Source organism: Notolepis coatsorum (assembly GCF_963971535.1).
Source record: "Notolepis coatsorum genome assembly, chromosome: 17".
Lineage (NCBI taxonomy): Eukaryota > Metazoa > Chordata > Actinopteri > Aulopiformes > Paralepididae > Notolepis > Notolepis coatsorum.
This window is the reverse complement of record NC_140181.1, coordinates 21726743-21741450: the sequence shown is the minus strand read 5'-3', so window position 1 is coordinate 21741450 and position 14708 is coordinate 21726743. Positions and strand designations below refer to the sequence as shown.

The window sequence follows — 14708 nt, the reverse complement described above, 5'->3', positions numbered from 1 at the left end:
AACGTTATATTCAACGGCATTTCCGTTTTACATATGCTAAAGAAATAACTCAAACTGCATATCATCGGGACTGTCCCAAAGCATGTATGCATCAAGGGGGGGGGGGGGGCGAGGGATGTCGTTTATTATTATTGATTACCAATAACAGTGGTCGTGTAACTAGCCACATACGCTGCTCGGCTGGTTGCGTATCATAGCAAGCTCTGATCCGGCTGTAATTTATGTGAAAAAGATCTTACCATGAGCCGGTGAGATACCCCCAAGCACCGTTATCGATCGACATCTGGTAGATCGATATGTCCATTGGCTGATGCTAAATCCCCTTATTCCATGGTGAAATCTGCGATTCGAAACGTAATCCACGGTACAAGATGCTGATTCAGAATCCGGGTACTGAAAATCTCCATTGAAAGGGGAAAAAAAAGTCATCCATTCGCCCACAGGGCATACTGCAGTGGAGCGATGGCGCCCCTAAGAGGATCTGGCCGGTATTGCACGTTCTCGATTTCACAGACTAGGGAATATATGCAGTGCCGCTCCGCGACCTTGACCCGGTTATTAAAATGGAATAAAAGCAATAACAACTTGCCACGCCAAGAGATACATTGGCAATATCTACATGTAGATAATTATACGTATATTAGGCTATACCCATGTCATTCGATTATCAATGAATGGATCGTTTATTTTCGTGTTTTACACTTGGGATTTGACCAAACCTCTGGAAGCCTGCACACTGACAAAGGCACTAGTTGAAACATTTGTGTACGAGGTCTCTATTTATAGAAAATACATTAAAAAAATTGGTATAATGAGAAAAGTAAGTTATTTATTTTTAGTGCGAACCATCTCTTTTCAACAGAATACTTTCTACTGTTTTTTTTTACGCACCAAACAAACACATGGTGATTCCTCCTACAGACTTGATGTGTTCCATAGCCTAATGAAATTCTTAATTTTCATTCATTCAGTTTAACATTTTTAAGAAAAATCCATGATCTGACCCAACAAAAATATGTTATGATAGGAGTCGGTGTGCAGATAATTCTACAGGTTGGCCTATCTTTTTTTTGTGTGGCTGGCCCACGAAATGTAATGTCTCCCGTCACTCCTCCACATGCAAAAGAGAATGTTTACAAAATGTTATATAGCCTATATACCATAAAATATTTTCCAGCCAGCAAAGTATAATAAATCAATAACCATAAGTGTAAAGCTTAAATAGCTTGTTGTGATTAACTGTATAGAAGCTTTTACTTCAAATTGGGATGAAATGCACAGTCTTAACATTGATAAATAATAAACTTGTTGGAATTTGGACAGGGGTTCCCATGTGCACCCTCACCCAGACTACCATCACGAAAATGGCTCCGAGCACCAGCGTCTGCACTTAAGTCCTGGTCAGAGCGGGCGGAGGCACAAGCATGATTTTATGCCCAAATTTGACTATAGACTCACCCCCAGCTCTGCCACCCCACCAATCTCGGTGCAAACGGGTTCTCTTCAAGCCAAGAAATTGACAAATGGGTGCACCCATCAGCCTGTACCTGCGAGCGTGCGAACGGGTTTGATTCAGTGTCCTCTGATGACATCACTGACATACTCAAACTCATTAACTCTCAGTAACTTGTCAAACTAAATCAATGCGTGTAAAACTGTTGAGAGCTCTAGGATATCAGGCGAGTGCTCCTTTACTTCTCCATACTCTTGGAACGCCCCTTCAATGCACTTTAAAGATATTTTCTTACAACTTTTTTTTTTTCAATTCAAAGCTTTGATCATTAACCATTGTCCTTTTGTAATTGTGTTTAGCTGATTTTCTTGTTTTCATCTTTTCTTTTGTGTTGTGATCACATGTTTTTATCTTTGTGCTATCTTATCTCTAACTATACTCAACGTCACAGTAAATGAGGGAAGTGTCCTTTCGAGGTTAAATAATGGTTAAATTGAGATTAGGTGCAAAGTAAATTACGTGGCATCATTTTATAAAAAATAACTTGTCACCACTGTGTTTCAAAACATGCAGTGAATTGTTCTGTTTACTCCACTACATCTAGAGGCAACTGAAAACCAAGCCTAATTTCTCTACATTCAGTAGCGTGGTCTCTTGAGTGAGATCAAATTAATAATTCGTAATTGATATGTTAAATTCAAATTTTTATACAAGTAATATTCATACTGGTTTAGATAAACTATTCGATAGTATTTTTTCTGAGCAAGATTTTTGTGCAAAAGGAATTAAAAGACCTGTCCCATATGGATGCCTGTCACGAATATAGGCTGGTTGAGTTCAGTGATTGAAGCGAATAAAAGCCTGGGCTATTAAAGGTGCTATAGATAACATAGTTTTTTATATATATATATACTTTTTTTAATCTATATATAATCCATCCACAGTTTTTAGAAAGGTGCAGAATAAAAGTATTGATTACTGAAGTATGGAATGCAACTTATTGGATAACTGCGCTGCTAGTCTAGAGGTCCCCGTTTCTCTGCTCCCATTTTCAAAAAGAAAATGGTGGCATGCTCGCTCGTCATATTTTTCAACCTAATGTTGAACCTAAAATATGTTTCTGACAACTAGTATAAACTAGTTTGTATAAATTAGTTTGATCTGAACTTAGTTTGATGGCACATCATATGATAATTATAATCATTATGGTATACCCCCATTTATGTACCCCTATGTAAGCGCACCATTGTTTTGGTCTGACATGCTGGTGCTCTAGTATTCAGTGCAACATCTAGTGGCTGAATGTTATCTATAGCACCTTTTATTGCAAGTTTTACAGTAAATCAAGTTTTGATGTGGTAATTTATTAACTAATCAGAATGTGAAATGAGAAGGTTGTGGGCTGCACCCATCGACAGTTATGAATGCATCAATGAATACAAAACATGATTGGCACTAAATTTTTTTTTTTCATCATTTTGAAGTCAGCCAGAATGAGTGTTAATGGACCACTGACGAATTAAGAATCCTGTAACTTTATAAAAAAAAAAATATCGTATTATCCTTTTGTTTTCTGAGATGTTTTGTATTCAGTCATGTTCATGTTGTCTTCTGATTTACAAATAAAGTCACAGTTAATGCCAGTACCGCCTCAATCACAGTTTTTACTTAAGTCTGGTGGTTCAGAAATTGCCAGCATCATGCCAAACCAGGATTTCACAGAATTATTTTGCAATTATTGTAACCCAAAATGCTTTTTTTGCAACAGCTTTTTTCTAATATTGTGATGCAACTTACTACACTCGGTTCTGTGTTTTATTACTGTGAGTCTGTGAAAAAAAAGTGTTTAGGCAAAGTAAACTGGCCATGAGCACCAGAAAATCAACCACTGTCACACCTGTCCACGTCCGAGAAGAGGCCTAGACAGCAGGAGTCACAGATCTACATGCAAAGGTGATGGCAACATAATATGCTCCTGAAAATATATGAATGTTTTTTTTTATTGTTAGGACAATTAAATTATAAGCCTTTCATATTTTTCTCAGATATTTACCAGAACATAAAAGATTTCCCAGGAGAGACAAAATGAGGCATACGAGACAATAAAAGAAGGGAAAGTGAAATCATTCCACTTTTAAAGTTGGCGATAAAACAAACTAAAGGAAGGACGTCGAAAAGGAGGGTGACCAGAAAGCAACTGGTCTGGGCCTTATGTCATAGCATCCGTTTCTTTGTGAAAACTCAAATAGAAATGGTCTTCTTGTACACCTGCTATCACTGGACAGGGCCGTTGTAGAGGAGGCTGTTAGGAGTGTAGAATTATCTGCACACCGACTCCCATCATAACATATTTTTGTTGGATGGATGGAGATCATGGATTTTTCTTTAAAAATGTAAACTGAATGAATGAAAATTAAGAATTAACTGAGTTACCGCAGCCTATACATCTACATGTCTTTATTCCTCCTAGTGTTTCACGCCCCTTTGACCAACATATCAGTTTCACTTGTCATTATTCAGTAAGCCAGTGGTGGCTCTCTGTATGGCACTGTTATTGTATTTCTTCCTCTTCTCCTTCTGTATTTTCATGCTTTTATTTTGAAGGCTCAAAGTCCAAACCGAAGTATCTGTTTTGTTTACTTTCGATTGTCTACACGTGGGAATTGACATCATCCAGTTATTGTATAGTTTATTCATGGCAATATCATGTCAGGTCAACACTTGCTCTGTATTGATTTGTAATGATACAGACTTTCTGCGTAAGCTTCCAAAATATCCTCAAATTAGATTTTTGGTGAGGAGGACAGGCATATCTGGGCACTTCGACATAAACTTCGTTGTCAATTTGGGGCCAAAAGCAGACCATTATATTTATTATGTATTACTTGTCATTATTATTTATTATTAATTAATTGGTCTTGTTTGGGCCATTCGATTTCCCAATCTAGCTATAGCAAGGCCAGGTAGACGACATGAGTACAGCAACTTGCAATGGGCCTGGTCTACAAGATACCAAAAGGTCAGTGAATACCACAACCACAACACCAGAGGGAGCTCCACAAATCATGTTAAACCCAGATTCGGCTCAAACAAGGGACTAAACACGTTTTGCAATTATGCCACATCAATGTGGAACAGTACCCACAGCTGTAACGGAATGTGAATCACTACCCACTTTCAAAACAACTCTCAAAGAGCACCTACGGGAGACTGCAATCCGAAACTGGCCCAGGTAAATGTCCTAACCCAACCCCTTCCAATGTACAGTAAATGTCCTAACCCAATAAATAAACGAGACCCTTTTCTTGGGACCAAGTACGTTTTTTTTGCTAGACGTTCACAGAAAAGTAGAGAAACTAACTGCGTTCTGTTTTATGGCAATAACATTCAAAAAAAAATCTAAAGCCAATTGATTCAAAACGTATTAACAGATTGCAGGAGAATGGGTACAATACAGTACGGCTCAATACAAAACAACTGCTAAGAGGATGCAGACCAGAAAAAGACTTTCATCTTGTTTACATCGGGGTCCCCCAGCCAGTTTCAATTAATCAGGACATACAAGACATACAGATACAGAACTGTGTAGTAAAAAAGAGATCATAAAAAATATATACATCCGAAGGGGAAGAAACTGTACATTGGTAAACAAGACGAAAGTATTTTACTGTATTCCAACCGCACGTCTCAACCGAGCTTGGTCAAGGGGGAGGTGCTAGGCCCAATGTGGAGTGACGTCCCCTCTCCGCCAATCAGCGCACGGTTCCCTCTCCGCCAATCAGCGTGCGGTCTCTGGCTGCCACAGCGCCCCGTGAGAGGATTCTCCGGAGCTGCAGCTGGACGGCGTGATTACAAATGCACGCCGCATTTCTCGGAGACTCTCTCTGATTGGCACTGACTGACGCTCTCTGATTGGCCACTGACGCGTTTGCCCAATCCGTGACGAGCTGCGTCTTTACCCATTTCCTGTCTTTGCCCAACAGCCTGCAAACTACCTGGCGTTCTATCGCCATGCTCTAAGACAAACTCTAACCTTAACCAACTTCGAAAGAGTGCCTAAGCTTAACCGTCGAAAGAACTTGCCGTCACGCTCTCTAACCTTAAAGGTGACATGCATTATAAATGTCATTTTTCAGTCTCTAGCATTGTATTATAGTAATTAGGCCATCCTGATTTGAAGGCCTGAGTCACATCATTCGGGCTCTGGGTAGCGCACAGTGATGCGATTGGCTCTGTGGTAATGCCCGCCCCCATTCTACCTAGACTAGAGAAGTACCTCTACTTTCCTACATACCGGAGAACAGGAGTGCAGTCACTTGCCTATCTTCCACGATGAGCAAACCCCACAGGCCTTACAGGACATGTTCTGTTCCTGGCTGTAAATCTAGTACTACTAATACGTCTTTGCACACTTTTCCCGTGGATGCCGAACTTCGCCAGCAATGGACAAAGTTCGTTTTTGGGGACCCTCCTAGTTCTGTCGCAACGTCTCATACTCGGGTCTGTACTGCACATTTTTCCGCCGAAGACGTTGTCAATCAAGGTCTTTTTGATGCTGGGGTGACATCCTGGATTCTTCTAAAGAAAGGTGTTGTGCCTACTATTCGGGACCCGACAGAAGTAGTAAGTAGATATGTCGTAATTAGTCAGCTAACTAACTAACTAACTGTTGCTACGTTCACTGTGTGTGTGTGTGTGGGGGGAATCATTGTTTGGGGGGGGGGGGGGTGAGGTATGTTATCATCAATACAATCTAACGTTACTGTGTGTTCGAAGAGTGCCTAAACTTAACCTGTAGAAACAGGCGTCGGCCAATCGGAGAGCGTCTCCGAGAAATGCGGCGTGCATATGTAATCAAGCAGCTGGACGCTACTCGCAGCACTAGCTGCACTCCATGATGGTGGTGAACACAAAACGGACATTGTAGGACTCGGTAAATGATACCAGAAGATGGCAGTAATGCAACGTTAAGGATGCAAGCTGCCGTTAAAACCAGAAGAAGAAGAAGAAGAAGAAGAAGAAGAAGAAGAAGCATTGGTTAGGTAGGTTAGATAGGTCCCTTATCTTATAAATGGCCTTTCCCAGTGGTTTGCATTGTTTTCTAGCATTGTGGTGCTGGTGGGGTTGTACCAACACTGACTAGATGTGCAATCTCTACCCAGTCCCGTTTCTTCATTTCAGCTCAGACAAGAACCTCCCCCACTGAACCAAGCCATTCTGAATTGACTCGCTCGGTGACGTGGACAGGCGCTGCTGATCTGTATCTCAGCCCCCTCGTGGCTGGAGCCACCGCCCACAATCAACCATTTTATTTAGTGCAAAGGAAAGGAAGTCCATTCTACCTAGACTAGAGAAGTACCTCTACCTTCCTACATACCGGAGAACAGGAGTGCAGTAACTTGCCTATCTTCCACCATGAGCAAACCCCGCAGGACATGTTCTGTTCCTGGCTGTAAAGCTACTAATACGTCTTTGCACGCTTTTCCCGTGGATCATGTACTTCGCAAGCAATGGACCACATTCGTTTTTGGGGACCCTCCTAGTTCTGTCCCAACGTCTCTTACTCGGGTCTGTACTGCACATTTTTGCACCGACGACGTTGTCAATCAAGGTCTTTTTGATGCTGGGGTGGTATCCTTGTTGCTGCTAAACAAAGGAGTTGTACCTACTATTCGGGACCCAACAAAAGTAGTAAGTAGATATGTCGTAATTAGTCAGCTAACTAACAACTGTTGCTACGTTCACTGTGTGTGGGGGGGAACCATTGTTTGGGCGGAGGAGATGGGCGGAGCTATTTGGTGGGTGGCTGTCACTCAAAGCATTCTGCTAGTGTGGGTGGAGCCAAGCCAATAACAGCCTGAAATCAAGAGGCAGAAAAATGCTCGTTTTGAGTACTTGATTAGAAATATAAAACAATGCGGCGGTTAGGTGGTCGAGCGGAGATTGCGTTCGTCACCAGCCCCGGAGCTGTGAGCTTGGTTCGCCTGTTCGAATCCAGCTCACAGCTCCGGGGTTGTCACCAGCTTGGCTGGCCGTCTGCACTGATACAATTGGCTGTATCAGAGGGTGGGTGAAGCTGGCGGGGTGGGTCCGGGTCGTTGTAAACAGCGACTCCTACAGTTCGGTCGGGGCGCCTGCTAAGCGCGGATTGGACGTGAGGGGGATAGTGTGGTCCTCCCACACGCTACGCCCTCTCAATGAGAATCCGCGCTGCCAGGTGAAAAGAAGCGGTGATTGGCTGGACGTGTGTCGGAGGAAGCACGTGGTAGCCTCCACTCTCCCAAATGATCTGACTGTGGGGGGTAAAGCGCAGCGACCAGGAAGGGACTGGGAATTGGCATACGACTAACATTGGGATGGGAGAAAATCGGAGGAAAATGGAGGGGGAAAAAGACAAAAAAATATATATATATATAAAACAATGATTATTTTTGGAATAAACCTTACAGATGTCTTACATAGACTCACAGGAATTGTGTAAAGTTGCCCAAATAGTGCTAGGAATAGCAGTACATGTCCCCTAGGCATTAACTGGGTTAATTAATATAAATGTTATATTGTACCAGGATCAGTTGGTATGATGAAACGCATGTTATTATATGTTTGATTGAAATGTTGTGTCTTACTAATAATAACTAATTCCTTGGTCAATAGAAGTCTCTGTGATACTTTCTGAATATGATGTTCCCAAAATGTTTGGGAACATCAAATGGGCAGGGTTATAATAGAAGAAAGACAGTGTAAACAATATAATTAACTCTGAATATAATAATGAGGAAAAAGAAACAGGATACACAACAAGGTGCATGAGATGAGGTTATATATGTAGAACATGGTACAGTTACAGTAAGTGGGGAGTGTAAACAGTGATTCAAACCCCCTCAATGTACAGTTTCTGACAGCCTCTAGAGAGGCCTTTAACCTAGAACTGGGGAGCTTGGACTGGTCAGATGAGCTCAGTGGTACACAGGTTGAAGAAACATGGCTTGGATTCAAAACCAAATTCACAGCAATACTCAACAACATGGCACCGATAAGAACCACCAGGGTTAAAAATCGCGCTGAGGCATGGATGCACACTGAAATACTGGCCGCTATGAAAACCAGAGACAAAAAATGCTCTGAACTTCATAAAAGTCAGACAAAGCTTTCCAAAAGCTCAAACAGTGAACTCCAAGCCCACGTGGTTGAACTAAAAATCCAAAGAAACAGACTAAGAAATGACGTAAACACCATGATCAGAACCGCAAAAAGAAATTTCATCAACGACAAAACTGAGGAAAACAAAAACAAACCCTGCGAACTTTGGAAATTACTCAATAATCAACTAGGCTGCAGTAAAAAACTTAAAACCAGATTCTCAAACATAAACATAAAGACGGACAACACGCTCATCACAGACAAGCTGGATGTAGCCAATTACTTAAACATCTTCTTCACAAACATAGCCACAACACTGGTAAACAAACTACCCTCCCACTCAGGGCATTATGGGGTAGAACACATAGTAGCATACTACAAAAACCTAGGGGTCCACAAAGACGACTTCAAACTTGAAATGGTAACAACCGATGAGGTACTCAAAAAATTGAGCGCCCTCCAACCTAACAAGGCCACTGGCCATGACAACATCCCCTCCAAATTCCTCAGAGACGCAGCAGCCGCCATCACCCCAGTCATCACACACATAATAAACCTCTCTATAAGACAGGGGCACGTCCCCAAGGACTTCAAAATTGCGAGAGTGACCCCTCTACACAAAAAGGGCAGCAAATTAGACCCAGGCAACTACCGCCCTGTTTCTATTCTTACCTCCATCTCGAAAGTCATGGAGAAAATAGTCTACGAACAGGTCGAAAAGTACCTGGCGGAAAAAAACCTAATCTACGAATTCCAATCTGGCTTCAGAACGTCCCACTCCACTGACACATGCCTCCTCTATTTGAACGACCACATCAAACAAGAGGTGGACGCTGGCAAATACTGCGGCATGGTCATGCTGGACCTACAAAAGGCCTTCGACACTGTCAATCACTCCATTCTAATGGACAAGCTAAAAGCAATTGGTTTTGATAGCCTATCAGTGAGCTGGATGCAATCCTACCTGGAGGGGAGAGAACAGATGGTAGAGGTAAACGGTACTCTATCCCCCCCCCCTCACAGTGAGCTGTGGTGTTCCACAAGGAAGCATACTAGGACCGCTACTCTTCCTAATTTATGCAAATGACATGTCGTCAGCCTGTGACTGCAACTTGTTCCTGTTTGCGGACGACTCAGCCCTGCTGGTCTCTGACAAGAACAAATTGCAGGTTGAAAAAACCCTCAGCACGGAACTAGGCAAAATCTGCATATGGCTCGCTGATAACAAACTATCATTACACATGGGCAAAACAGAGTCCATTCTCTTCGGTTCAAATAACAAACTCAGCAAGACCGACGGCTTCTCAGTTACAGTGGGTGACAATATTGTCACAAGGAAAGACGAAATTACCTACCTGGGTTCCATCCTAGAGGCAAATCTTTCCTGTGACAAAATGGCATCCAATGTAATAAAAAAAGTCAACCAACGAACTAGATTCTTGTACCGGATCTCCTCTCTGGTAAACAAGAATACCCTGAAGACTCTGGCAGGAGCACTCATTCAAGGGTACTATGACTATGCGTGCACCTCATGGTACCAAAGCACCTCAAAGGCGCTTAAAACAAAATTACAAACATCACAAAACAAACTGGTCAGACTACTACTTGACCTGAACCCCAGAACCCACCTCACCCCTGCCCACTTTGCCAACCTAGGATGGCTTAGAGTAGACGACAGAGTACAGCAACTTGCAATGGGCCTGGTCTACAAGATACACTATACGACCGGGGTGCCCATGTACATGTCAAAATACTTCCCAAAGGTCAGTGAATACCACAACCACTACACCAGAGGAAGCTCAACAAATCATGTTAAACCCAGATTCGGCTCAAACAAGGGACTAAACACGTTTCGCAATTATGCCACAACAATGTGGAACGCCCTACCCAAAGCTGTAAAGGAATGTGAATCCCTGCCCACATTCAAAACCGCCCTTAAAGAGCACCTACGGGAGGCTGCAATTCGAAACTGGCCACCGTAAATGCCCAAAACCCCCACCACCTCCTAATAGACAGTCTCCTCCCCACCGCATGTATATATTCCCTCCCCGCCGTATGTATATTTCCCTCCCACCCACCCACCCCCTCCTAATGTACAGTCCCCTCCCCATCATATGTATATACTCTGTCAGGATCTAGGGGTAACAGTACTGTATATTTGAATACCGCCTATGTCACAAATGTATCAGTACTAAATACCTATATGCCCCTATGCCATAAATGTCATGCATGTTGTGTATGTCATAAATGTCTATATGAATTGAAAATGGGGGACCCTGATGGAAACAAGACAAACGTCTTTCTCAGGTCTGCATCCCCTTAACAATTGTATGTATTGAGCCGTACTGTATTGTACCCATTCTGCAATCTGTTAAATAAAGTTTTCATTCATTCATTCATTGTCACGTGAAATAACGTTATGAATAAAACGCGAAATAACATATAACGTTATGTTATATAACGTTACAATGTACAGTTTCTGACAGCTGGCTGTGTTGTCAAGCGAAATAACGTTATGAGTAAATCTGGTAGTTGTTTTGATAAAAAAAAATCTTTTTATCTTGATATGGCACGATAACATTACGCTCGCCTTTTGCCGTGTGACAAGCTAAACCAATCGGAGAGGGGCTTCGCTCAACCAATCGGAGAGCTTCTGCCAGAAATGCGGCTACCGAAAGTATAGACGCAAAACTAATTGTTGCTAGCTTAGCTAACGTTATCTTAGCTCTGTTTATTGCGCCAAGAAAATCTAACGTAGTTACGTAGTGCAAGCACCGTGTGTTAGACTGAGTGAGAGAGCTGTGTTTTTGCGCAAAAAAAAACATTATTCTTCCTGTCATTTGTTTTCTCTATACCCAAAATCTTATGGCATGGGTTAGGTACCTGCTTCTGTGTCTATATGTAGACCTGCTTGTGTGTATTGTGAATGAAGGTTTGTTTTGTCAATACATGGTTGCCCAGTCAGTGTACAGTGACTTTAGGGCTGCAACTAACGATTATTTTGGTAGTCGACTAATCTGTCGATTTATTTTTTCGTTTAGTCGACTAATCTAACGATTATTTCTGTCACACCCTCCATCTCTGCTTCCTGTGGCCGCGGCTCCTTTTCAGGGCTCCAGTGCATGTTTTACCTCACATGCTCAAGTCTGCACACCTGTGAATGTTACCATCCCGATTCCCTACTGGTGACAAGTTCTGTACAAATAACAATTTATATACCGGTAGTCAAAGTCACAAATAACAATCTATATAGTCAAAGTCACAAATAACAATCTATATAGCCAAAGTAACAAATAACAATCGATATAGTCAAAGTCATGCCTCCAAGAGGAGTTGACCATAAAATAAACATGTTTTTTGTGTAGAGCGAGGGGATCACTCAAATTGGCAAAAAAAAACGTCTTTGTGGAAAGTGTGATCATGGCATTGGGGCAAGGACATGCACAAACACACACCATTTAGCTCAAAAGTGCAGCATAGCGAAGCTAATGCTAACCGTTTAATGTATCATCATCATTAGGTGGCTTCTTCGTTCCGAAGGTTGCCTATCACTCTCCAACCCATTCTGTCCCCACTTCTTCTCTCCAACTCCGTGACTCCGCCTCTCACTCCGCTCCAATCACAGACGTCGTCTACCCAGCCTCTTCTTGGTCTTCCACTTCCTCTCTTTCCATCCACCTTCCCCATCACCACCTTCTTGAACATCTCCCCGCTGGATCCTCTCAGAACAGTATGTGAATGGAAAATGCTAAGACAATTAGCGCCAAAACACAAGATGTGGGTGGTCTAACCTAATTGCTAGTAAGTTGGTCTAGTTGACTCACACCCCTAACTAACTTCTCTGGCTGGTAATGATGATTAATCAAATCGTCATCAGGTTGGTTTTACTCATACCCCTAACTGTAACTTCTCTTTGACTGGTGATGTTTTCTTTATTCCTTAGGTCCCAATCCCATTGTGTTCCCAAGCCAGGAAAACAGTGGCTATTGGTTGCCAGGCTTATTTGACGGTTCCCAGAAGGAGTGTGGCAACACAGCTGTCCAAAGGAACCCTGTTGTCCGTACGCAGTCATGGTGTGTATTAACACATTGGGCACCGGACCCAACTATAGTCGCCGGTCGGGTTAACTCGCCGAACGTTGAGCGCCATGACCCCCGAAAACCTGAGTTGGTTTTCATCGTTATTTATTTTATTTCCATTCATAAAACATCCCGGGAGCCTGTGTTATCACTGGGGATGGGTCTGAGATCGCAAAAGTCCAATACTGCCGCCTTGTGGCCGCTATTGCACTCCATTTGAAACGATGTGGTTTGGTGTGTCGGTCGATCTGCGGGCGGGGTCTAACTAGTCGGCCAGGCCAAGCGCTTATAACACATGCATGGATGAGAATCAAGCAGTCACGGTTCATGTTCATTGCTGTATTACGTTGGCAACACGATCTACATCAATACTTGGAATGGCGATCAGATAATTGGAATATTCTTTTTGCAGTACATCCTAGTCAAGGTAAGGGCTATATGGTATCAATCTTGCGTTGATCAGAGCATGCCTTCATTGTGATCCGAAAGTGTTACTGTAACGTTACTCAGATCTGATGTGATCAGAGCATCAAAAAATGACCACTCCCCCCCAACCCTTTCACGCATTCATGATGAAACATAATACCGATAATATAAATTTGATTTGAGAACAGTAGCTAGTCCAGGGAAGAAACGATAACGCTTTTACTAGAATACATGTTGCCGGCCATTACGCAGCCTTTTGGAAATTACACCAGACCGCCCTGAAACTACACTCATATTCACGACAGTATAAAACGGGAATGTAGGGATGGAAAAATTATCTGTTTTTTGCATCTTGACCGGAAGAAACGACCGAAATGACAATCGACTATATTAATAGATCCATAGCTATAATATATAACATAGCTTTAGGCCTGCAAACACAGCCACGTATCCCCATATTAAAAGGCGTTGTCATTTCAACGGTAAGGTAAACAGCAACCTCTGGCGCTGAAAGTGTTAAGGTTGTCCCCGAAGCCTGTTTTTGGGATTCGAACTTCATCAGGGTTTTTTGAACGGACGTTCGAAACTTTGTTTTTAATAAAAATAAATAAAAAAAGAATTTCAAAATAACAATAATCACATCAACAATGCAACTCAACAACATAATCAACAATAATCCTCAAACTAAATCCTCAATTTGAATAGTGATTCATCTGATTAAATGAGTTTTTTATTAAATCAACTTTCTTATTAAATCAATCAAATATAACTCATCAGTTTTTAATACTATAATATTAGTGTAGCCTAATCTTTATTTGCAACTGTGAAGAAAAACCACATTGGTTTAAACGGAATGAATAGACGCATACAAAAAATATATAAAATTTATTTTAATTACAATTATTTTTTTTATAAAAAAATTAAAATGTTGATTTTGAATGCCAACGTAACGAACAAAGGTTCGAACGTTTGGGCTCAGCCCTAGTGTGTATTACCGGTAGTCCCCACCGGTTAGGACTGGTTCACAGTGGTAATGGGATAATAACGCATACTAAGCTGTTGCGGCATCATAACCCTATTCTAACTCCATAACACTTTCTCTCACACATTCCTCAATACAATTCTTTATATTAAAGTCCAAAACCCCTTGATTGACACTTGAGAGATTAATTAAGTAATAGCAACGGCTATTAATGACCATCCAATTTCTGTACCTTTTAGGCTATGGATAATAAACCTTTGCAAACCTGATTTATTGAAAACTTTAACAGATTGCAGAATGGGTACAGTACAGCTCAATACACACAATTGTTAAGGGGATGCAGACCAGAGAGACTTTCGTCTTGTTTACATCAGGGTCCTCCATTTTCAATTCATGACATTTATGACATACACACCATACAGATATAATAATCTAATCTAATCATGACATACAGATATACAGTACTGTTACATTTGTGACATACAAGATATACAAATATACAGTATTGTTAAACGGATCCTAACAGTAAATATATACATACGAGGGGGAGGGAACTGTACATTAGGAGGGGGTGGGTGGGTTCAGACATTTACGGAGGCCACTTTCGAATTGCAGCCTCCCGTAGGTG

The 14708-nt window shown here is 41.8% G+C and overlaps 1 protein-coding gene across 2 annotated transcripts in view; it reads left to right on the top strand.

The window, feature by feature from the left end:
* The first annotated feature begins 5510 nt into the window (after positions 1–5510).
* LOC311244624 (uncharacterized protein) overlaps positions 5511–14708 on the top strand; it is a 44340-nt gene continuing 35142 nt past the window's right edge. For both annotated transcript variants that reach the window (XR_014620708.1, XM_084334231.1), the window contains exons 1-2: positions 5511–6076; positions 12537–12666. Coding sequence is in view for 1 of the 2 variants with exons in the window: in XM_084334231.1 (XP_084190357.1) it covers positions 5786–6076; positions 12537–12666 (421 nt within the window). In the remaining variant the exon portion in view is untranslated. The remainder of the gene's footprint in view (positions 6077–12536; positions 12667–14708) is intronic.